The following is a 24,716-nucleotide window of genomic DNA, read 5'->3' on the forward strand; positions in this document are numbered from 1 at the left end:
ATCTCAGTGTGTTGTTGGTGTAATATCTCAGTGTGTTGTTGGTGTAACATCTCAGTGTGTAGTTGGTGTAATATCTCAGTGTGTAGTTGGTGTAATATCCCAGTATCTCAGTGTGTTGTTGGTGTAATATCTCAGTGTGTAGTTGGTGTAATATCTCAGTGTGTAGTTGGTGTAATATCTCAGTATCTCAGTGTGTTGTTGGTGTAATATCTCAGTGTGTAGTTTGTGTAATATCTCAGTATCTCAGTGTGTTGTTGGTGTAATATCTCAGTGTGTAGTTGGTGTAATATCTCAGTGTGTAGTTGGTGTAATATCTGAGTATCTCAGTGTGTTGTTGGTGTAATATCTCAGTGTGCTGTTGGTGTAATATCTCAGTGTGTTATTGGTGTAATATCTCAGTGTGTAGTTGGTGTAATATCTCAGTATGTAGTTGGTGTAATATCTCAGTGTGTAGTTGGTGTAATATCTCAGTATCTCAGTGTGTAGTTGGTGTAATATCTCAGTGTGTTGTTGGTGTAACATCTCAGTATGTAGTTGGTGTAATATCTCAGTATCTCAGTGTGTAGTTGGTGTAATATCTCAGTGTGTTGTTGGTGTAATATCTCAGTGTGTAGTTGGTGTAATATCTCAGTATCTCAGTGTGTAGTTGGTGTAATATCTCAGTGTGTAGTTGGTGTAATATCTCAGTATCTCAGTATGTTTTTGGTGTAACATCTCAGTGTGTAGTTGGTGTAACATCTCAGTGTGTAGTTGGTGTAATATCTCAGTGTCTCAGTATGTTGTCGGTGTAATATCTCAGTGTGTAGTTGGTGTAATATCTCAGTGTGTAGTTGGTGTAACATCTCAGTGTGTAGTTGGTGTAATATCTCAGTGTGTAGTTGGTGTAACATCTCAGTGTGTAGTTGGTGTAACATCTCAGTGTGTAGTTGGTGTAATATCTCAGTGTCTCAGTATGTTGTCGGTGTAATATCTCAGTGTGTAGTTGGTGTAATATCTCAGTGTGTAGTTGGTGTAACATCTCAGTGTGTAGTTGGTGTAATATCTCAGTGTGTAGTTGGTGTAACATCTCAGTGTGTAGTTGGTGTAATATCTCAGTGTGTTGTTGGTGTAATATCTCAGTGTGTAGTTGGTGTAGTATCTCAGTGTGTTGTTGGTGTAATATCTCAGTGTGTAGTTGGTGTAATATCTCAGTATCTCAGTATGTTGTTGGTGTAATATCTCAGTGTGTTGTTGGTGTAATATCTCAGTGTGTAGTTGGTGTAATATCTCAGTATCTCAGTGTGTTGTTGGTGTAATATCTCAGTGTGTAGTTGGTGTAATATCTCAGTATCTCAGTATGTTGTTGGTGTAATATCTCAGTGTGTAGTTGGTGTAACATCTCAGTGTGTAGTTGGTGTAATATCTCAGTGTGTAGTTGGTGTAACATCTCAGTGTGTAGTTGGTGTAATATCTCAGTGTGTAGTTGGTGTAATATCCCAGTATCTCAGTATGTTATTGGTGTAATATCTCAGTGTGTAGTTGGTGTAATATCTCAGTGTGTAGTTGGTGTAATATCTCAGTATCTCAGTATGTTGTTGGTGTAATATCTCAGTATCTCAGTGTGTAGTTGGTGTAATATCTCAGTGTGTAGTTGGTGTAATATCCCAGTATCTCAGTGTGTTGTTGGTGTAATATCTCAGTGTGTAGTTGGTGTAATATCTCAGTATCTCAGTGTGTAGTTGGTGTAATATCTCAGTGTGTAGTTGGTGTAATATCTCAGTATCTCAGTGTGTAGTTGGTGTAATATCTCAGTGTGTAGTTGGTGTAATATCTCAGTATGTAGTTTGTGTAATATCTCAGTATGTAGTTGGTGTAATATCTCAGTGTGTTGTTGGTGTAATATCTCAGTGTGTAGTTGGTGTAATATCTCAGTATCTCAGTGTGTTGTTGGTGTAATATCTCAGTATCTCAGTGTGTAGTTGGTGTAATATCTCAGTGTGTTGTTGGTGTAATATCTCAGTATCTCAGTGTGTTGTTGGTGTAATATCCCAGTATCTCAGTATGTAGTTGGTGTAATATCTCAGTGTGTAGTTGGTGTAATATCTCAGTATGTAGTTGGTGTAATATCCCAGTATCTCAGTATGTAGTTGGTGTAATATCTCAGTGTGTAGTTGGTGTAACAACTCAGTATGTTATTGGTGTAATATCTCAGTGTGTTGTTGGTGTAATATCTCAGTGTGTTGTTGGTGTAATATCTCAGTGTGTAGTTGGTGTAGTATCTCAGTGTGTTGTTGGTGTAATATCCCAGTATCTCAGTATGTTGTTGGTGTAATATCTCAGTATCTCAGTGTGTAGTTGGTGTAATATCTCAGTGTGTTGTTGGTGTAATATCTCAGTATCTCAGTGTGTTGTTGGTGTAATATCTCAGTGTGTTGTTGGTGTAATATCCCAGTATCTCAGTATGTTGTTGGTGTAATATCTCAGTGTGTAGTTGGTGTAATATCTCAGTATCTCAGTATGTTGTCAGTGTAATATCTCAGTGTGTTGTTGGTGTAATATCTCAGTGTGTTGTTGGTGTAATATCTCAGTATCTCAGTATGTTGTTGGTGTAATATCTCAGTATCTCAGTGTGTTGTTGGTGTAATATCTCAGTGTGTTGTTGGTGTAACATCTCAGTATCTCAGTGTGTAGTTGGTGTAATATCTCAGTGTGTAGTTGGTGTAATATCTCAGTGTGTAGTTGGTGTAATATCTCAGTATCTCAGTGTGTAGTTGGTGAAATATCTCAGTGTGTAGTTGGTGTAATATCTGAGTATGTTGTTGGTGTAATATCTCAGTATCTCAGTGTGTTGTTGGTGTAATATCTCAGTATCTCAGTGTGTAGTTGGTGTAATATCTCAGTGTGTTGTTGGTGTAATATCTCAGTATCTCAGTGTGTTGTTGGTGTAATATCCCAGTATCTCAGTATGTAGTTGGTGTAATATCTCAGTGTGTAGTTGGTGTAATATCTCAGTATGTAGTTGGTGTAATATCCCAGTATCTCAGTATGTAGTTGGTGTAATATCTCAGTGTGTAGTTGGTGTAATATCTCAGTGTGTAGTTGGTGTAATATCTCAGTATCTCAGTGTGTTGTTGGTGTAATATCTCAGTATCTCAGTGTGTAGTTGGTGTAATATCTCAGTGTGTTGTTGGTGTAATATCTCAGTGTGTAGTTGGTGTAGTATCTCAGTGTGTTGTTGGTGTAATATCTCAGTGTGTAGTTGGTGTAATATCTCAGTATCTCAGTATGTAGTTGGTGTAATATCTCAGTGTGTTGTTGGTGTAATATCTCAGTATGTAGTTGGTGTAATATCTCAGTATGTAGTTGGTGTAATATCTCAGTATCTCAGTGTGTAGTTGGTGTAATATCTCAGTGTGTAGTTGGTGTAATATCTCAGTATCTCAGTATGTTGTTGGTGTAATATCTCAGTGTGTAGTTGGTGTAATATCTCAGTATCTCAGTGTGTAGTTGGTGTAATATCTCAGTATCTCAGTGTGTAGTTGGTGTAATATCTCAGTATGTAGTTGGTGTAATATCTCAGTGTGTAGTTGGTGTAGTATCTCAGTGTGTTGTTGGTGTAATATCTCAGTATCTCAGTGTGTTGTTGGTGTAATATCTCAGTGTGTAGTTGGTGTAATATCTCAGTATCTCAGTATGTAGTTGGTGTAATATCTCAGTGTGTAGTTGGTGTAGTATCTCAGTGTGTTGTTGGTGTAATATCTCAGTGTGTAGTTGGTGTAATATCTCAGTATCTCAGTATGTAGTTGGTGTAATATCTCAGTGTGTTGTTGGTGTAATATCTCAGTATGTAGTTGGTGTAATATCTCAGTGTGTAGTTGGTGTAATATCTCAGTATGTAGTTGGTGTAATATCTCAGTATGTAGTTGGTGTAATATCTCAGTGTGTTGTTGGTGTAATATCTCAGTATCTCAGTGTGTAGTTGGTGTAGTATCTCAGTGTGTTGTTGGTGTAATATCTCAGTGTGTAGTTGGTGTAATATCTCAGTATCTCAGTGTGTAGTTGGTGTAATATCTCAGTATCTCAGTGTGTAGTTGGTGTAATATCTCAGTATCTCAGTGTGTAGTTGGTGTAGTATCTCAGTGTGTAGTTGGTGTAATATCTCAGTGTGTAGTTGGTGTAATATCTCAGTATGTTGTTGGTGTAATATCTCAGTATCTCAGTGTGTAGTTGGTGTAATATCTCAGTATCTCAGTGTGTAGTTGGTGTAGTATCTCAGTGTGTAGTTGGTGTAATATCCCAGTATCTCAGTGTGTAGTTGGTGTAATATCTCAGTATCTCAGTGTGTAGTTGGTGTAATATCTCAGTATCTCAGTGTGTAGTTGGTGTAATATCTCAGTATCTCAGTGTGTAGTTGGTGTAATATCTCAGTATGTTGTTGGTGTAATATCTCAGTATCTCAGTGTGTAGTTGGTGTAATATCTCAGTATCTCAGTGTGTAGTTGGTGTAGTATCTCAGTGTGTAGTTGGTGTAACAACTCAGTATGTTGTCGGTGTAATATCTCAGTGTGTTGTTGGTGTAATATCTCAGTATCTTACCAGTATCCTGTTAGTATAGTATATAGTGTGATAGGTTCTTACCAGTATCTTGGTGGTGTACGCGCTGTTGAGGGAGATGGCGTTGACAAGGATATCCAGAGACTTAACAGACAGAAGTCCAGGGTCTGGTATCTCCTTGTAGTGGACATCCCCCACGTAGCACGCCACGGCCGTCATGCGGTTGGTGGTCAACGTGCCGGTCTTGTCGGAGCAGATGGCCGTAGCGTTACCCATCGTCTCACATGCATCCAGGTGGCGGACCAGGTTATTATCTTTCATCATTTTCTGAGGATGAAATATCAACCGTGTGGTTGGAGGTTTTAGCCTTTTGTTTCAATTCAATACATATTGTTTTGTATCCCATCAGAGGCAATTAAACTTCTCTAGGGTAGGGGGCAGCATTCGTAATTTTGGATGAAAAGCATGCCCAAATTCAACTGCCAGCTACTCATCCCCAGAAGATAAGATATGCATATTATTAGTAGATTTGGATAGAAAACACTCTGAAGTTTCTAAAACTGTTTGAATCATGTTTCAATCCAATACATATTGTTTTTTTATCCCATCAGATGCAATTAAGGAAGGCACAGACAGCACTAGAAAGATAATTTGCCGCGATATGTTTGCAACATGGCGTGCAATAATCTGCCAGAAGTAATTAGTCACAGAGATTGTACAGGTAGAACTTCTTGTTAAATAGCTTTTGGTTCTGCAACACGTCAGGTAATAGTTTTTAATGCTGCAAGACATCAGATAAGAGTTTTTTTTTAAATATATATAGCTTAACAGAGTAGTTTTGGAAGTTTGCCCAAAAAATATATATTTTGTATATAATGATAAATAGCTAGATTTTGTTTCTTTACCATGACAGAGTAGGAGATGGTGCCGACCAGTGTGTGTGTGTGTGCGTGCGTGCGTGCGTGTGTACATACCTTGACAGAGTAGGAGATGGTGCCGACCACTGTGTGTGTTTGTGTGCGTGCGTGTTTGTGTACATACCTTGACAGAGTAGGAGATGGTGCCGACCAGTGTGTGTGTGTGTGCGTGCGTGCGTGCGTGCGTACATACCTTGACAGAGTAGGCCAGGGAGATGGTGACGGCCAAGGGCAGCCCCTCGGGTACAGCCACCACCAGCACGGTGACGCCGATGATGAAGAACTTGACAAAGTATTGTACGTAGATGGGAGTGCACTCCGTCAGCCACGGCCTCTTCTGCAGGACAAAGTTGTCCACAGCAAAGTACAGCACCAGGATGATCACTGTGATGGCTGACATCACTAGACCTGGACAAGAAAATGGCTGCTTGTAAACAGATGAAAGTGCGAGATGCCTGGTTTGTTTTGACTCATATGATAGCAAATATTTATTTCAACTTTTATCTTTAGAAATCAACAGCACAGCAGCAAATACTTCTGAATAACATTTATTTCTGTGATTTGATTTCCTGCATTCCACATCTACTCCTACATTTTCTTTCTGTGATATAATCTCCCTATTCCGTCTCAGAACGTCAGAGTAATCTGAATTATATCTGGTACACATAGTAAATAAATAAATTAAGGATCATATATACAGTGCATTCGGAAAGTGTTGACATTTTAGCACATGTATAAAAAATTTAAAAAATAACCTTTTACTCAGTACTTTGGCAGGGATTACAGTCGTGAGTCTTCTTGACGATACAAGCTTGGCACACCTGTATTTGGGGAGTTTCTCCCATTCTTCACTGCAGATCCTCTCAAGCTCTGTCAGGTTGGATGGGGAGTGTTGCTACAAAGCTATTTTCAGGTCTCTCCAGAGATGTTAGATCGGGTTCAAGTCCGGGCTCTGGCTGGGCCACTCAAGGACATTCAGAGACTTGTCCCAAAGCCACACCTGCATTGGCTTGGCTGTGTACTTAGGGTCGTTGTCCTGTTGGAAAGTGAACCTTCGCCCCAGTCTGAGGTCTGAGCACTCTGGAGCAGGTTTTCATCAAGGATCTCTCTGTACTTTGCTCCATTCATCTTTCCCTCGATCCTGACTAGTCTCCCAGTCCCTCCTGCTGAAAAACATCCCCACAGCATGATGCTGCCACCACCATGCTTCACCGTAGGGATGGCGCCAGGTTTCCTCCAGACGTGACATGTGGCATTCAAGCTAAAGAGTTCAATCTAGGTTTCATCAGATCAGATAATCTTGTTTCTCATGGTCTGAGAGTCCTTTAGCTGTCTTTTGGAAAAGTCCAAACGTGCTGTCATGTGCCTTTTACTGAGGAGCGGCTTCCGTCTGGCCACTCTACCATAAAAGCCTGATTGGTGGGGTGCTGCAGAGATGGTTGTCCTTCCGGAATGTTCTCCCATCTCCACAGAGGAACTCTGGAGCTCTGTCAGAGTGACCATCGGATTCTTGGTCACCTCCCTGACCAAGGCCCTAACGAGTGATTTGACATAATTTATCATATTGATTGATCTGCCGTACCTGCTTTGCCGATCTGAACAGCCAGCTTGGTTAGTTTCCCCTGGAGGACAGACTTCTCCTTCTTGGAGACATTTGCTTTCTTCTTTTCCTTCTCCTCCATCTCTCCTCCCTCGGCGCTCTTCAGAGGCTGCATCTCCATGGCAGCCGCCCCGTCCTGTTTCTTCACTGAAACAACCACAGGAACACAGACAGCGATTATTATGGGATGTCCCTGTGGTCTGTTCTATATAGCAAGGACCCCAACTTAGGTTGAGTCCTGTGGCCTATGCTGTAGGAAAGACCCCAACTTAGGTCTAGTCCTGTGGCCTATGCTGTAGGAAAGACCCCAACTTAGGTTGAGACCTGTGGCCTATGCTGTAGGAAAGACCCCAACTTAGGTCTAGTCCATCCATTGAAGTAAAAGACGTCATGGAAACCAGTGACGCTCTAAGCACTGACCAACAGAGACGGTGGTACCTATATCCTCTTGGATACATTGCTATGTTCAACCAGCCTTTAACCTCTCACCACAACTGTCTGAAGAAGTGATCAATTCTAGTTAACTAAACTAGTCAGGGGGAGAAAAAAAACACGTGTAGGTCGACATTTTAAAAAAAGTTTCACATTTCAAAAAACCTCAAAAATAGCAAAAGAGTTTGAAAGAGAATTGTTGTTAAAAAGGTTCAGGGAATGTCATCTGTTGGATCCGGTGTAAGACGAGAACAAAATGCTGTTCTCAGCAGAAACGTTGTTGTCCAAGGTTAAAAAGGTTAAAGGTTAAAGGTTGTCCAAGGTTAAAAAGATACCGCTCACAACACTCAATCCACATCCTTCCTTAAAGTAATTTAATTGATGTGTTCTTTGTTTTTAATTAATCATTTGAATCTTCACATTTGTATCTGCGTGTAGAAAACATTCACTATTCTTCAGGAGAATAATAACTGAAGAACGATTTGCCCTTGGTTACATCATCACGATACAATGTAAAGCACTGTAGAGAGCCCTGTACAGAGAAAGCCCTGTACAGAGAGAGCCCTGTACAGAGAGAGCCCTGTACAGAGAAAGCCCTGTACAGAGAAAGCCCTGTACAGAGAGAGCCCTGTACAGAGAGAGCCCTGTACAGAGAGAGCCCTGTACAGAGAGAGCCCTGTACAGAGAAAGCCCTGTACAGAGAAAGCCCTGTACAGAGAGAGCCCTGTACAGAGAGAGCCCTGTACAGAGAGAGCCCTGTACAGAAAGAGCCCTGTACAGAAAGAGCCCTGTACAGAGAGAGCCCTGTACAGAGAAAGCCCTGTACAGAGAGAGCCCTGTACAGAGAAAGCCCTGTACAGAGAAAGCCCTGTACAGAGAGAGCCCTGTACAGAGAGAGCCCTGTACAGAGAGAGCCCTGTACAGAGAGAGCCCTGTACAGAGAAAGCCCTGTACAGAGAAAGCCCTGTACAGAGAGAGCCCTGTACAGAGAGAGCCCTGCACAAAGAGAGCCCTGTACAGAGAGAGCCCTGTACAGAGAGATCCCTGTACAGAGAAAGCCCCGTACAGACAGAGCCCTGTACAGAGAAAGCCCTGTACAGAGAGAGCCCTGTTCAGAGAAAGCCCTGTACAGAGAAAGCCCTGTACAGAGAGAGCCCTGTACAGAGAAAGCCCTGTACAGAGAGAGCCTGCTAGCTAGCAGGAAAACCTTCAAGATGAACACTATTGTTACAAAGTGATTGGAACAACCTCCGGGCAGACTGACCTCTAAAAGAGAGAGATACCGAGAGAGAGAGAGAGAGAGAAAGACAGAGCAAGAGAGATTAGAGAGAGAGAGACCTTGAGACATGCTCATATAGAGCTGAGACATCCACAACACTGCAGTCCGTGACAACAACACTGCAGCCCGTGACAACAACACTGCAGCCCGTGACAACAACACTGCAGCCCGTGACAACAACACTGCAGCCCGTGACAACAACACCGCAGCCCGTGACAACAACACCGCAGCCCGTAACAACACCACTGCAGCCCGTGACAACACCACTGCAGCCCGTAACAACAACACTGCAGCCCGTGACAACAACACTGCAGCCCGTGACAACAACACCGCAGCCCGTGACAACAACACCGCAGCCCGTGACAACAACACCGCAGCCCGTGACAACAACACCGCAGCCCGTGACAACAACACTGCAGCCCGTGACAACAACACTGCAGCCCGTGACAACAACACTGCAGCCCGTGACAACACCACTGCAGCCCGTGACAACAACACCGCAGCCCGTGACAACAACACTGCAGCCCGTGACAACAACACTGCGGACACAAGACGTACATCAGGTTGAATGGATGTTTACTCAACATCAGAAGTACGTTAGAGACTTAACGTTAAGGGAATGTTAGAGGATCGTTAGAGCTGGGGTTGCAAAATAATGATAACTTGCCCCAAATTCCTAGGTTTTCCAGGAAATGAATATTCCCGGAATCAGAAGGGAATAGGCATGAAATCCGGAAATTTCCAACCATGATTTCTGGAAAAGCTGGGATTTTTTTGAGGGGGGGGGGGGGGGGGGGGTTACAGGAAATGTGCATCCCTAGTCAGAGCACAAACCAAACTAGGAGGGAGGGGAAAGTTGAAAATAGGTTACCTTTAGTCTGGTTGTTCTCCATATTCCCATCCTGTATTTTACCTACGATGGAGACATACGAGACACAGAACAATAAGAACCGACAATAAAAACAAACACACAATCATCGCCAGGACATTACGGTGAAATAAACATAACAAGTAAAGGAAGACAGGAATAAAATGAATATTTATTTAACATTGTCATGACAGTCACGTACATAACAGCTGCTACTTAATGAGGTGAAGCTCTACTGCAGGGGATGCTAATTTAGACGTCGACTCGTTTCTAATTTGTGGTTACGAGCTAACGAAATCGTTGTGTTTTCGCCTGGGCTTGCTAGTGACTATTAGAAATAATGTCAATCAAAATAGATAATTGATAATAAAACTAGATTTGCAAATAATGTGACTATGCAGTTAAATATTTAAATGTCATCTTTTGAAAGGTTTCCTAGCGCTTGTGCTAAACGATTAACTGACATTTCAGTTTTAGGGGTTATTTAAACAACTAATTGAGCGACGTCGGATCAATTACTTGAATTCCATGTATTTATTTATTTATTGTGAGCCCAATGCGCTGTTTCTCTAGAGAGAAATCAAATCATTCACTACATAAATCAAGTCAACAACTATATGGGACGCTGTCGTTTTCATTACGCAAAAATTCAACCTAGTTAAACTCGGTAATTATCTACACTGACAATAATCCATTGTACCATAGTTTTCCCCCGGCTCAGACGGATCAGAGAGGAAGCGGCGAAGCGAAAGGTTTCATTCTCAACCAAAATCTGTCCAAAACAAGTCCAATGCGTTTCTATGGGTTTATTCTGGACCTAAACTTGTCGCCTGTCTTCTGGGGCGGAGCCATGAGCCTCTCGTCATTATACACAGATCTCTGGACTGATAGACTCCTGCTACGTTAGGGGTTACATACACACAGAGCATCTCGTCATTATACACAGATCTCTGGACCGATAGACTCCTGCTACGTTAGGGGTTACATACCCACAGAGCATCTCGTCATTATACACATATCTCTGGACTGATAGACTCCTGCTACGTTAGGGGTTACATACACACAGAGCATCTCGTCATTATACACAGATCTCTGGCCTGATAGACTCCTGCTACGTTAGGGGTTACATACACACAGAGCATCTCGTCATTATACACAGATCTCTGGACCGATAGACTCCTGCTACGTTAGGGGTTACATACACACAGAGCATCTCGTCATTATACACAGATCTCTGGACTGATAGACTCCTGCTACGTTAGGGGTTACATACCCACAGAGCATCTCGTCACTATACACAGATCTCTGGACTGATAGACTCCTGCTACGTTAGGGGTTACATACACACAGAGCATCTCGTCATTATACACAGATCTCTGGCCTGATAGACTCCTGCTACGTTAGGGGTTACATACACACAGAGCATCTCGTCATTATACACAGATCTCTGGCCTGATAGACTCCTGCTACGTTAGGGGTTACATACCCACAGAGCATCTCGTCACTATACACAGATCTCTGGACCTGATAGACTCCTGCTACGTTAGGGGTTACATACACACAGAGCATCTCGTCATTATACACAGATCTCTGGACTGATAGGCTCTAATAATAATAATTATTAGTAATAATAATAAACAGAATTTTAAACATTTTTCTAAAAATAAATCCTATAATTGCAGTTTTTATAAAAACTGTGTAAAACACAGTAAAACGTTATGTTTGCTGTTTTTTGTCTGTAGCTATGTGTTGGATGGAAACAGTTCAATATTTCCTTTTTCAGGTTACTTCAATGAGCTTCTATAGTGATTTGAGCATAACGCAACTATTGTTATTTTGTTAAGATGCATTGCTAGACACGATCACTTGACGTGTTCTACTGTACCTGACTTAACGACAAGAACCTACGCTACTCTCTGCTGCTCACATTTCCTCGCTCTCCGATCGGTTGTGGGTGCGTTTGTTTTTGAAGAGTTGACACACAGACGACAGGGAATTCCACACATCAACAGTACAAGACAAGCCATTTGGATATTTCACGAGGTAAACAGATACAGAGCATCACAGCGTTAACACACAACATGAGGTAATAGAGCAACACACACACGAACGGACACAGAGCATGCAGTGTAACACGGATGTCAGAATGATCATGTATGTTCATAATGATCATGCAAGGTCAGACTGAGGGAGGAAAAGAATTCAAGTGAAGGAATTGAACGTTGGAGAGAAAAATACTACAGGACTACCTCTCACCCAGGGGTCTGATAGACTACAGGGGTCTGATAGACTACAGGGGTCTGATAGACTACAGGGGTCTGATAGACTACAGGGGTCTGATAGACTACAGGGGTCTGATAGACTACAGGGGTCTGATAGACTACAGGGCTACAGGGGTCTGGTAGACTACAGGACTACAGGGGTCTGATAGACTACAGGACTACAGGGGTCTGATGGACTACAGGGGTCTGATATACTACAGGACTACAGGGGTCTGATAGACTACAGGACTACAGGGGCCTGATAGACTACAGGACTACAGGGGTCTGATAGACTACAGGACTACAGGGGTCTGATAGACTACAGGACTACAGGGGTCTGATAGACTACAGGACTACAGGGGTCTGGTAGACTACAGGACTACAGGGGTCTGATAGACTACAGGACTACAGGGGTCTGATAGACTACAGGACTACAGGGGTCTGATAGACTACAGGACTACAGGGGTCTGATAGACTACAGGACTACAGGACTACAGGGGTCTGATAGACTACAGGACTACAGGACTACAGGGGTCTGATAGACTACAGGACTACAGGGGTCTGATAGACTACATGACTACAGGACTACAGGGGTCTGATAGACTACAGGACTACAGGGGTCTGATAGACTACAGGACTACAGGGGTCTGATAGACTACAGGACTACAGGGGTCTGATAGACTACAGGACTACAGGGGTCTGATAGACTACAGGACGACAGGGGTCTGATATACTACCGGGGTCTGGTAGAAGACAGGACTACCGTTAAAGCCACTGAATCTTATACACATGTCGTTTTTATATCTCATGTGAATGAATTTTACAACTCTTTTTTTTTCTTTTTCCAAGGCACACCTTACCACCAAATTATTGTACCAAAACAATATCTGTCCAAATGTAAACATTGAATACCTTGGTGCATATTACTAAAAGGGAAAACAAAGTGAAACTCTTATCAAGTGAGCATCGTCCTTCACATCTATATCCATCTGTATCACATTCAGAACGTTTCTTTCTCAGGCAGTGACATGAAAATGTCTACTTCTTTTCATTTCAATCACAATATCAGATCCACTTCCTCCCAGAGGACACAACGAGGCAGGTGAATGGGGTTAATTGTACTTTTAAGCTGCCTCGTTGCGTCCTCTGGGAGGAGTGTCCCTTTCTGCAGTGCAGAAAGACAGGTCAGGACCGTAGTGTGAGAGGTAGACAGTCCAGGGGGCAGATGAGCAGCAAACAGTACGCAACACAATGCATGCATCCCAAATGGCAGCCTATTCCCTATATAGTGCACTACTTTAGACCAGAGCACTATTCCCTATATAGTACACTACTTAAGACCCTATTCCCTATATAGTGCACTACTAGGTTTCCCTATGGAAGAAAGTAGTGCACTATATAGGGAATAGGGCCCTGGTCTAAAGTAGTGCACTATATAGGGAATAGGGTGGCATTTAGGATGTAGATACCCCCCGTATAGATTAATCTACATCAGATATCAGTCACATAAAACTAGTAATCGACTATGTGACCTGCCCAGAAAACAACCATTCTTTCCGAGGGAACATTTAGACCCTAACACCTTCCGTGATGATAATGACATGCTAGTCATGACTAGCAACCAGCAAACCCCCCCCCCCCCCCCAAACCTTCTTCAACACATATATCACCAAGAACACTTATAGAACGTCGCTTTATTAATAAACCCATGTCGCTACATCATCTCTAACCTCAGAAAACGCAACCGGATCATCCCTCACTACCTAGCTACTAAATCATTTTGATTTTCTATTGAACTTTTTTAATATTGTATGTATTGTATGTATTACTACTCAAGTCATTCAACTCGGAAACAAACAGAAAGCAAGAAAAAGGAGGAAGACAAAAAGGAAATGAAGAAACATGCATTTAAAGGAGAGAAGGTGAAGGGTACAGGAACAAGAGAGTGGGAATATTGGGAGGAGGAGGTGGAAGAGGAGGAGGTGGAGGAGGAGGAGGTGGAAGAAGAGGAGGTGGAGGAGGTGGAACTGGAGGAGGAGATGGAAGAAGAGGAGGTGGAGGTAGAGGAGGAAAAGGTGGAAGAAGAGGAGGTGCAGGAGGAGGAGATGGAGGAGGAGATAGGGGAGGAGGAGGAGGAGGAGGAGGGAGGAGGAGATGGAGGAGGAGGAGGAGGAGGAGGAGGGAGGAGAGTGGGCATATAGGGAGGAGGTGGAAGAAGAGGAGGTGGAAGTGGAGGAGGAGATGGAAGAAGAGGAGGTGGAGGAGGAGGAGATGGAGGAGGAGATGGAGGGATGAGGAGGAGGGAGGAGGAGATGGAGGAGGAGGAGGAGGAGGAGGGAGGAGAGTGGGCATATAGGGAGGAGTTGGAAGAGGGAGGAGGCAGTTGTACCCAGCAGGAGGTAGCAGGACAGGAAGGAGGTTCTGGTCAACCTACCATTGACTAGGCTGGCATTGCCAGGTGCAATACCGCCTGCAGCACCATCGGTGGCTATAGTTGCGATGGGGTGGGCAGAGGGATGGGGGCAGTCTAGCAAGTAAATCATGGGTAAAAAAAGACGGGCAACAGTGAACCAAAAGAACATGGTTAAGAGCTTGAATAACAGGACGATCAGTTGGTGTTGCTACAGTTACTATCAGGGTTGGGCTCAATCCCATTTCAATTCCAGTCAATTCAGGAAGTACACTGACATTTCAATTCCAATTCCATTTCTCTGCTATGCCTTTCAATAAGAACAATTTGGAATTGGGAATTTGGTTTACTTTCTGAATTGAAATGGAATTGAAATGGAATTGAGCCCAACACTCTGCTGGTTAAAACCGAGGGCTGGAGGAAGGGAACTCTTCAGGCAGAGCATTACAATTATAACGAAATATACTGTAAAACAGGATATAACAACTTAATAATAATGGAGAAACCAAATGAAAGTTACAGAGACGACAACACAATAATAATGGAGAAACCAAATGAAAGTTACAGAGACGACAACACAATAATAATGGAGAAACCAAATGAAAGTTACAGAGACGACAACACAATAATAATGGAGAAACCAAATGAAAGTTACAGAGACGACAACACAATAATAATGGAGAAACCAAATGAAAGTTACAGAGACGACAACACAATAATAATGGAGAAACCAAATGAAAGTTACAGAGACGACAACACAATAATAATGGAGAAACCAAATGAAAGTTACAGAGACGACAACACAATAATAATGGAGAAACCAAATGAAAGTTACAGAGACGACAACACAATAATAATGGAGAAACCAAATGAAAGTTACAGAGACGACAACACAATAATAATGGAGAAACCAAATGAAAGGAACATAGACGACAACACAATAATAATGGATAATTAAGAGGTTTGACCAATTTCCTCAACGAAAACCTCAAACCCGTGAAGAAAAAAAATCCTTAAGATCTACTCTGTCAGGTGTTTTTTGTTTTTTAAACCAATAAGGTACAAGGGATTTGTGGTATTTGGCCAATATACTACGAATATTACGAATATACTATGACTATACTACCAATATACTTATGAATGATGCAATGCAGAGTACAGCCTGAATAACACAGCCCTTAGCCGTGGTATATCGACCACATACCACAAACCTCCCGAAGGTTCCTTATTACTATTATAAACTGATTACTAACGTAATTAGAACAGTAAACAAGTAATTTTGTGTCATACCCGTGGTATACGGTCTGATATACCACGGCTTTCAGCCAATCAGCATTGAGGGTGCTCCAACGACCCGGTTTATAAGGGACTGAGTATAACAAACATGAGGAACACCTAACGTAATATAGAGTTGGATTTCAGGGGCTAATCAATCAATACGATCAATCAGTCTCAACCATGTTATTCATGTCATGTTATTGAGCAGCAAATAAGTAATAAAATAACAAGTGTTAAGAGCAGAAGAGCATTGTGGTTAAACTGCTTGAATCAGGGTTGGCCTCAAATCCATCTCAATTCCAGTCAATTCCGAATATAAACCAAATTCCCAATTCTACATTTTACATTTGAAAAGCATTGAAGAGAATTGGAATTTCAATGAAATTCTTCATGAATTGATAGAAATTTTAATTAAATTGAACCCCAAACCCTGATGACAGTTGAGCATTGTGGTTAAACTGCTTGAATGTCAAATTCCACCATCGTAACAATGGTCAACATTCATCCAGACAGACATCTGTTGGAGGGAGAGAAGAAGAAAAAAGCACAACTTAACGACTTCATGTAACGGGCAGCCTTCCTCCTCTTCGTCTGAAGAGGAGGTGTAGCAGGGATCGGACCAAGACGCAGCGTATTTGGTGCTCAACATATTTAATAAAGATAAACAGCGAACACTTAACAATAACAAGAAAACAAAATGTGGCAAACCGATACAGTCCTAGCTGGTGCAGAGAAAACACAGAGACAGGAAACAACCACCCACAAAATCCCCAACACAAAACAAGCCACCTAAATATGATTCCCAATCAGGGACAACAAATGACAGCTGCCTCTGATTGAGAACCATATTAGGCCGAACACAGAAACAGACAAACTAGACACACAACATAGAATGCCCACCCAGCTCACGTCCTGACCAACACTAAAACAAGCAAGCACATAAGAACTATGGTCAGAATGTGACAGTAACCCCTCCTGAGGTGCAGACTCCGAACACACCCCCTAAAACTCAAGGGGAGGGTCTGGGTGGGCATCTGTCCGCGGTGGCGGCTCCGGCGCAGGACGAGGCCACCACTCCACCATTGTCTTTGTCCCCCTCCTTAGCGTCCTTTGAGTGGCGACCCTCGCCCCCGACCTTGGCCTAGGAACCTTCACAAAGGTCCCCCCTAGATTGAGGAGACAGCTCAGGACAGAGAGGTAGCTCAGGACAGAGGGGCAACTCCGGACTGAGTGGCAGCTCCGGACTGATTGGCAGCTCCGGACTGATTGGCAGCTCCGGACTGAGTGGCAGCTCATGACTGAGTGGCAGCTCATGACTGGAGGGCAGCTCATAACTGGAGGGCAGCTCATGACTGGAAGGCAGCTCATGACTGGAGGGCAGCTCATGACTGGCGGGTAGCTCATGACTGGCGGGCGGCTCTGGCAGCTCCTGACTGGCGGGCGGCTCTGGCAGCTCCTGACTGGCGGGCGGCTCTGGCAGCTCCTGACTGGCGGGCGGCTCTGGCAGCTCCTGACTGGCGGGCGGCTCTGGCAGCTCCTGACTGGCGAGCGGCTCTGGCAGCTCCTGACTGGCGAGCGGCTCTGGCAGCTCCTGACTGGCGAGCGGCTCTGGCAGCTCCTGACTGGCGAGCGGCTCTGGCAGCTCCTGACTGGCGAGCGGCTCTGGCAGCTCCTGACTGGCGAGCGGCTCTGGCAGCTCCTGACTGGCGAGCGGCTCTGGCAGCTCCTGACTGGCGAGCGGCTCTGGCAGCTCCTGACTGACGGACGGCTCTAATGGCTCGGGATCGACGGGCGGCTCTGACGGCTCGGGACAGACGGGCGGCTCAGACGGCGCTGGGCAGACGGATGGCTCAGATGGCGCTGGGCAGACGGATGGCTCAGATGGCGCTGGGCAGGCAGGCAGCTCAGACGGCACTGGGCAGGCGGGCAGTGCAGGCGGCGTTGGACAGACGGCCGATTCTGACCTGGTGAGACGCACAGTAGGCCTGGTGTGTGGTGCCGGAACTGGTGGTACCGGACTGGAGACACGCACCTCAAGGCTAGTGCGGGGAGCAGGAACAGGGCACACTGGACTCTCGAGGCGCACTATAGACCTGGTGCGTGGTACCGGCACTGGAGGTACTGGGATGGAGACACGCACCATAGGGAGAGTGCGTGGAGAAGAAACAGTGCGTACAGGGCTCTGGAGACGCACAGGAGGCTTGGTGCGTGGTGTAGGTGTAACAGTATAACTTTAAACCGTCCCCTCGCCCCGACACGGGCGCGAACCAGGGACCCTCTGCACACATCAACAATAGTCACCCACGAAGCATCGTTACCCATCGCTCCACAAAAGCCGCGGCCCTTGCAGAGCAAGGTGCAACACTACTTCTAGGTTTCAGAGCAAGTGACGTAACTGATTGAAACGCTAGTAGCGCGTACCCGCTAACTAGCTAGCCATTTCACATCCGTTACATAGGCACTGATGGTACTGGGCTGGGGAGGGAAGGTGGCGCCGGATATACCGGACCGTGAAGGCGTACAGGAGCTCTTAAGCACCGAGCCTGCCCAACCTTACCTGGTTTAATGCTCCCCGTAGCCAGGCCAGTGCGACGAGGTGGAATAGCCCGCACTGGGCTGTGCTGACGAACCGGGGACACCATACGTAAGGCTGGTGCCATGTACACCGGCCTGAGGAGACGCACTGGAGAGCAGATGTGTTGAGCCGGCTTCATGGCACCTGGCTCGATGCCCACTCTAGCCCGGCCGATACGTGGAGCTGGAATGTACCGCACCGGGCTAAGCACACGTACAGGAGACTCCGTGCGCTCTTCCGCACAACACGGTGTCTGCCCGTACTCTCGCTCTCCACGGTAAGCCCGGGAAGTTGGCGCAGGTCTCCTACCTGACTTCGCCACAGTCCCCTTTAGCCTCCCACCCAAAAAAATTTGGGTGAGCCTCTCGGGTTTCCAGCCGCTCTGCCTTGCTAGCGCCTCATAATGCCGCCTCTCCGCTTTTGCTGCCTCCAGCTCCGCTTTGGGGAGGCGACACTCCTCTGGCTCTGCCCAGGGTCCTTTACCGTCCAGAATTTCCTCCCATGTCCATTCCTCCTGGTACCGCTGCTGCTGTCACTGCTGCCCGTTGCTACGCTGCTTGGTCCGAGTCATCCTAAACGCGGAGCGGCCATCCTAAACGTGGAGCGGCCATCCTAAACGCGGAGCGGTCATCCTAAACGCGGAGCGGTCATCCTGAGCGGTCATCCTAAACGTGGAGCGGTCAACGGAGCGGTCATCCAAAACGCGGAGCGGTCATCCTTAACGGTCATCCTAAACGCAGAGCGGTCATCCTGAGCGGTCATCCTAAACGTGGAGCGGTCATCCTGAGCGGTCATCCTGAAAAGCGGAGCGGTCGTCCTAAACGTGGAGCGGTCATCCTGAGCGGTCATCCTAAACGTGGAGCGGTCAACGGAGCGGCCATCCTAAACGCGGAGCGGTCATCCTAAACGTTGAGCGGTCATCCTAAACGTGGAGCGGACATCCTAAACGCGGAGCGGTCGTCCTAAACGCGGAGCGGTCATCCTAAACGCGGAGCGGTCGTCCTAAACGCGGAGCGGTCATCCTAAACGCGGAGCGGTCATCCTAAACGCGGAGCGGTCATCCTGAAAAGCGGAGCGGTCGTCCTAAACGTGGAGCGGTCATCCTGAGCGGTCATCCTAAACGTGGAGCGGTCAACGGAGCGGCCATCCTAAACGCGGAGCGGTCATCCTAAACGTTGAGCGGTCATCCTAAACGTGGAGCGGACATCCTAAACGTGGAGCGGTCGTCCTAAACGCGGAGCGGTCATCCTAAACGCGGAGCGGTCATCCTAAACGCGGAGCGGTCGTCCTAAACGCGGAGCGGTCATCCTGAAAAGCGGAGCGGTCATCCTGAAAAGCGGAGCGGTCGTCCTAAACGCGGAGCGGTCGTCCTAAACGCGGAGCGGTCATCCTGAAAAGCGGAGCGGTCGTCCTAAACGTGGAGCGGACATCCTAAACGCGGAGCGGTCATCCTAAACGTTGAGCGGTCATCCTAAACGTGGAGCGGACATCCTAAACGCGGAGCGGTCGTCCTAAACGCGGAGCGGTCATCCTAAACGCGGAGCGGTCATCCTAAACGCGGAGCGGTCGTCCTAAACGCGGAGCGGTCATCCTAAACGCGGAGCGGTCATCCTAAACGCGGAGCGGTCATCCTGAAAAGCGGAGCGGTCGTCCTAAACGTGGAGCGGACGTCCTAAACGTGGAGCGGTCGTCCTAAACGCGGAGCGGTCGTCCTAAACGCGGAGCGGTCGTCCTAAACGCGGAGCGGTCGTCCTGAAACGCGGAGCGGTCGTCCTAAACGCGGAGCGGTCGTCCTAAACGCGGAGCGGTCATCCTGAAACGCGGAGCGGTCGTCCTAAACGTGGAGCGGACATCCTAAACGCGGAGCGGGCATCCTAAACGTGGAGCGGACATCCTAATCGCGGAGCGGTATCCTAAACGTGGAGCGGTCATCCTAAACGCAAAGTGGTCATCCTAAACGCGGAGCGGTCATCCTGTCATCCTAAACGTGGAGCGGTCATCCTGTCATCCTAAATGTGGAGCGGTCATCCTAAACGCGGAGCGGTCATCCTAAACGCGGAGCGGGCATCCTAAACGTGGAGCGGCCATCCTAAACGCGGAGCGGTCATCCTAAACGCGGACATCCTGGCATCGCACAGATGATCAAAACATGAATCAGTTCAAGTTTAATCTCGTTTAAGTCTTGCTGGGGTGAATTTAAGGATCAGTCATTTAACTCAATATCTTGTTAGTGGTTAGTTGATTTAACCAATCACAGGCTAGGATCACATTGATTTAACAAATCACAGGCTGGGATTTTTGGTAATAATGTTTGATTTAACCAATCACAAGCTAGGATCATGTTGATTTAACCAATGAGAGGCTCTGATTTTTTGTGATAATGTTGATTTAACCAATCACAGGCTGGGATCACGTTGATTTAACCAATGACAGGCTCTGATTTTCAGCGATAATGTTGATTTAACCAATCACAGGCTGGGATCATTTTGATTTAACCAATCACAGGCTGGAATCATGTTGATTTAACCAATCACAGGCTGTAATTTGACACCGTAGAAACTCTATTGTGGATTGAGGGGGTAGGGATCCTATTTTTAAGGGACGAACCTGAGTGACAGAAGCCGAGTAGTTGGTTGGTGTTTATCAGGGACCGGGAAAGGGGTTAGGGTGGTTTAGTAGGGTGGTTACGGGGGTTAAGGGTTGGTCCTGGTGGGTGTTAGGTATAGAGGCGTGGGACAAGGTTGACTAGAGGGTGACTAGGGTCACAAGGGAGATACTCTACCCGTGTTTTGTTGGCCATCCTCCACTGCCTCACCTGTGTGTTGGTTTATAGAACCATATACTGTATATAACAAGAGAGTAAGGAGAGGAGGGGCAACCTGGACACTTCACACCAGAACATACCAGTACCCTTTTAACAACGAACGGAGCCCTTACTGTGAAATCACAACGAACGGAGCCCTTACTGTGAAAGCACAACGAACGGAGCCCTTACTGCGAAAGCACAACGAACGGAGCCCTTACTGTGAAAGCACAACGAACGGAGCCCTTACTGTGAAAGCACAACGAACGGAGCCCTTACTGTGAAAGCACAACGAACGGAGCCCTTACTGTGAAAGCACAACGAACGGAGCCCTTACTGTGAAAGCACAACGAACGGAGCCCTTACTGTGAAAGCACAACGAACGGAGCCCTTACTGTGATAGCACAACGAACGGAGCCCTTACTGTGAAAGCACAACGAACGGAGCCCTTACTGCGAAAGCACAACGAACGGAGCCCTTACTGTGAAAGCCTGAATGCAGATCCAGCAAAGTAGCTGTGACAGTGCCGGGAAGGACAATGACAACGTCAAAAGAAAATACCCGAGTCACTACAGTACGGTTCAGGGGCCTGTGGAATATACCCGAGTCACTACAGTACGGTTCAGGGTCCTGTAGAATATACCCGAGTCACTACAGTACGGTTCAGGGGCCTGTAGAATATACCCGAGTCACTACAGTACGGTTCAGGGTCCTGTAGAATATACCCGAGTCACTACAGTACGGTTCAGGGGCCTGTAGAATATACCCGAGTCACTACAGTACGGTTCAGGGGCCTGTGGAATATACCTGAGTCACTACAGTACGGTTCAGGGGCCTGTGGAATATACCCGAGTCACTACAGTACGGTTCAGGGGCCTGTGGAATATACCCGAGTCACTACAGTACGGTTCAGGGGCCTGTGGAATATACCCGAGTCACTACAGTACGGTTCAGGGGCCTGTAGAATATACCCGAGTCACTACAGTACGGTTCAGGGGCCTGTGGAATATACCCGAGTCACTACAGTACGGTTCAGGGGCCTGTGGAATATACCCGAGTCACTACAGTACGGTTCAGGGGCCTGTAGAATATACCCGAGTCACTACAGTACGGTTCAGGGGCCTGTAGAATATATCCGAGTCACTACAGTACGGTTCAGGGTCCTGTAGAATATACCCGAGTCACTACAGTACGGTTCAGGGTCCTGTAGAATATACCCGAGTCACTACAGTACGGTTCAGGGTCCTGTAGAATATACCCGAGTCACTACAGTACGGTTCAGGGTCCTGTAGAATATACCCGAGTCACTACAGTACGGTTCAGGGTCCCGTAGCGTGTGAAGAACCTACCAGTCATATAGTACAGGCTGTGTGGTTGGCATGTAGTTATTATTTAGACATAGTACTTTAGAGTAACATCACAGAGATTAAAACCTAGTTATCCAAAGATGGACTTTAAACAAGAAGTACTGTCGCCACTCAGTCTACAGTTCGAACAGTTTAAAAGCGACAACTCAAATGGCAAGACTGGTTGAAATGACGTCCTCGCCACCAGCATCGCCTACTGGGTCAGACATAACAGCGAAGGCTAAACAGAGTCAATCGATTCAATCTTTTTTCTCCAGGATGGATACTCGACTTCATAATAAGAAGTACCCGTTCGTCTTCACTCTGTGGTTTTATAGTCCTTTATGGTCGGAGTATAAAGGACCCCCCCCCCCCCCCACCCACCCACCCACCCACCCACCCACTCAGTAAACTAAGAGGTTTGAAAAGGAACCATTCATTATTACAAACCAGTAGGAGCTTTGCTATGCTCTGGTACAAGTGTATAGTGTATAATCACGGTTAAAAACGGTTGGCAGTGTGGGTGAGATCTCACTGCAATGAGGTTCTGTTATAGTGTAGCATGGAAGTACACATCGAGACTACTGTCTAATAATAATAAAGGTATACTCTTTCAAAAAGTATGTATGTCTATATAGGTATGTGTATGTATATATGTGTATATGTATGCATATAGGTATGGATATATATATTTACCCCAAAAAATATGGGGGATTGGATATGATGCAGACAATTACATTGGAGGCAACATTCTTTCCGCAATATTAAGCTGATCCACCCCTAAATTTTTTTACAAATAAATAAAAAATAAAATAAAAAGACTACTGTCTACGGTAGAGTGGCATCACTGTAACAGTGCAACATTCTATTATACAGCATTCAGGTAACAGAGCACACATTTACTACTAAATAAGTAGTGTGTAGATTGTCCATTGGATTAGACATTACAGTAAAAAAAAGGGTACAGTAATTTACTCCAGAACCCGTTTGATAGGGAACTACAGTAGAAAAAGGTACCGTAATTTACTCCAGAACCCGTTGGATAGGACATTACAGTAGAAAAGGGTACAGTAATTTACTCCAGAACCTGTTGGATAGGACATTACAGTAGAAAAGGGTACAGTAATTTACTCCAGAACCTGTTGGATAGGACATTACAGTAAAAAAGGGTACAGTAATTTACTCCAGAACCTGTTGGATTAGACATTACAATAGAAAGGGGTACAGTAATTTACACCAGAACCCAATTGATTGGACAATACAGTAGGATAACAATAAGTGGCACCAGAGAGAGAAGGAAGTGAAAAGGAGGGCGGGACATACCTTTCTTCTCCTTCTTCTCCTCTTCCCCTGGTTCTCCGGCCCCCAGCAGTGTAAAGATGATACCGGTCTGAGAGTTGACCCCCACAGCTGTTACCAGCATCCTGCCGGAACCCTCCATCACATGGGTACCTACACACACACATTCGCACGCACGTACGCGCGCAGAGACAGGGAGATTATGAAATAGAATTATGGATCCTATTCATCAATATCTGATTGGTTGTCAGAGAAAATAAATGAAATGCACTGACTTGTACACTAATACATACAGTGACTTGCCAAAGTATTCACCCCTCTTGGCATTTTTCCTATTTTGTTGCCTTATAACCTAGAATTAAAATGGATTTTTGGGGGGGTTTGTATCATTTGATTTACACAACATGCCGACCACTTTGAAGATGAAAACTATTTTCTATTGTGAAACAAACAAGAAAAAGCAGAAAACTTGAGCGTGCATAATTATTCACCCCCCCAAAGTCAATACTTTGTACAGCCACCTTTTGCAGCAATTACAGCTGCAAGACTCTTAGGGTTTGTCTCTATAAGCTTGGCCCATCTAGCCACTGGGATTTTTGCCCATTATTCAAGGCAAAACTGCTCAAGCTCCTTCAAGTTGGATGGGTTCCGCTGGTGTACAGCAATCTTTAAGTCATACCACAGATTCTCAATTGGATTGAGGTCTGGGCTTTGACTAGGTCATTCTAATACATGTAAATATTTCCCCTTAAACCACTTGAGTGTTGATTTAGCAGTATACTTAGGGTCATTGTCCTGCTGGAAGGTGAACCTCCGTCCCAGTCTCAAATCTCTGTAAGTTCCCTGTATTCAGCGCCATCCATCATTCCTTCAATTCTGACCAGTTTCCCAGTCCCTGCCGATGAAAAACATCCCCACAGCATGATGCTGCCACCACCATGCTTCACTGTGGGGATGGTGTTCTCAGGGCGATGAGAGGTGTTTGTTTTGCCCCAGACATAGTGTATTCCTTGATGGCCAAAAAGCTCAACTTTAGTCTCATCTGACCAGAGTACCTTCTTCCCATAGATATGGGGAGTCTCCCACATGCCCATTGGCGAACACCAAACATGATT

The 24,716-nt window shown here is 45.5% G+C and overlaps 1 protein-coding gene across 6 annotated transcripts in view; it reads right to left on the reverse strand.

Moving 5' to 3' along the window:
• atp2b2 (ATPase plasma membrane Ca2+ transporting 2) overlaps window positions 1-24,716 on the reverse strand; it is a gene marked incomplete at its 5' end in the record, with an annotated part of 233,873 nt that overhangs the window by 131,061 nt on the left and 78,096 nt on the right. For 3 of the 6 annotated variants that reach the window (XM_055869916.1, XM_055869920.1, XM_055869919.1), the window contains 6 exon segments: window positions 4,618-4,860; window positions 5,644-5,858; window positions 7,033-7,197; window positions 9,633-9,674; window positions 14,325-14,417; window positions 23,626-23,754. In XM_055869916.1, the coding sequence (XP_055725891.1) occupies window positions 4,618-4,860; window positions 5,644-5,858; window positions 7,033-7,197; window positions 9,633-9,674; window positions 14,325-14,417; window positions 23,626-23,754 (887 nt within the window). 6 annotated transcript variants of the gene reach the window in all.

The sequence above is a fragment of the Salvelinus fontinalis genome, chromosome 18, assembly GCF_029448725.1.
Source record: "Salvelinus fontinalis isolate EN_2023a chromosome 18, ASM2944872v1, whole genome shotgun sequence".
In the NCBI taxonomy this organism is placed as follows: Eukaryota; Metazoa; Chordata; class Actinopteri; order Salmoniformes; family Salmonidae; genus Salvelinus; species Salvelinus fontinalis.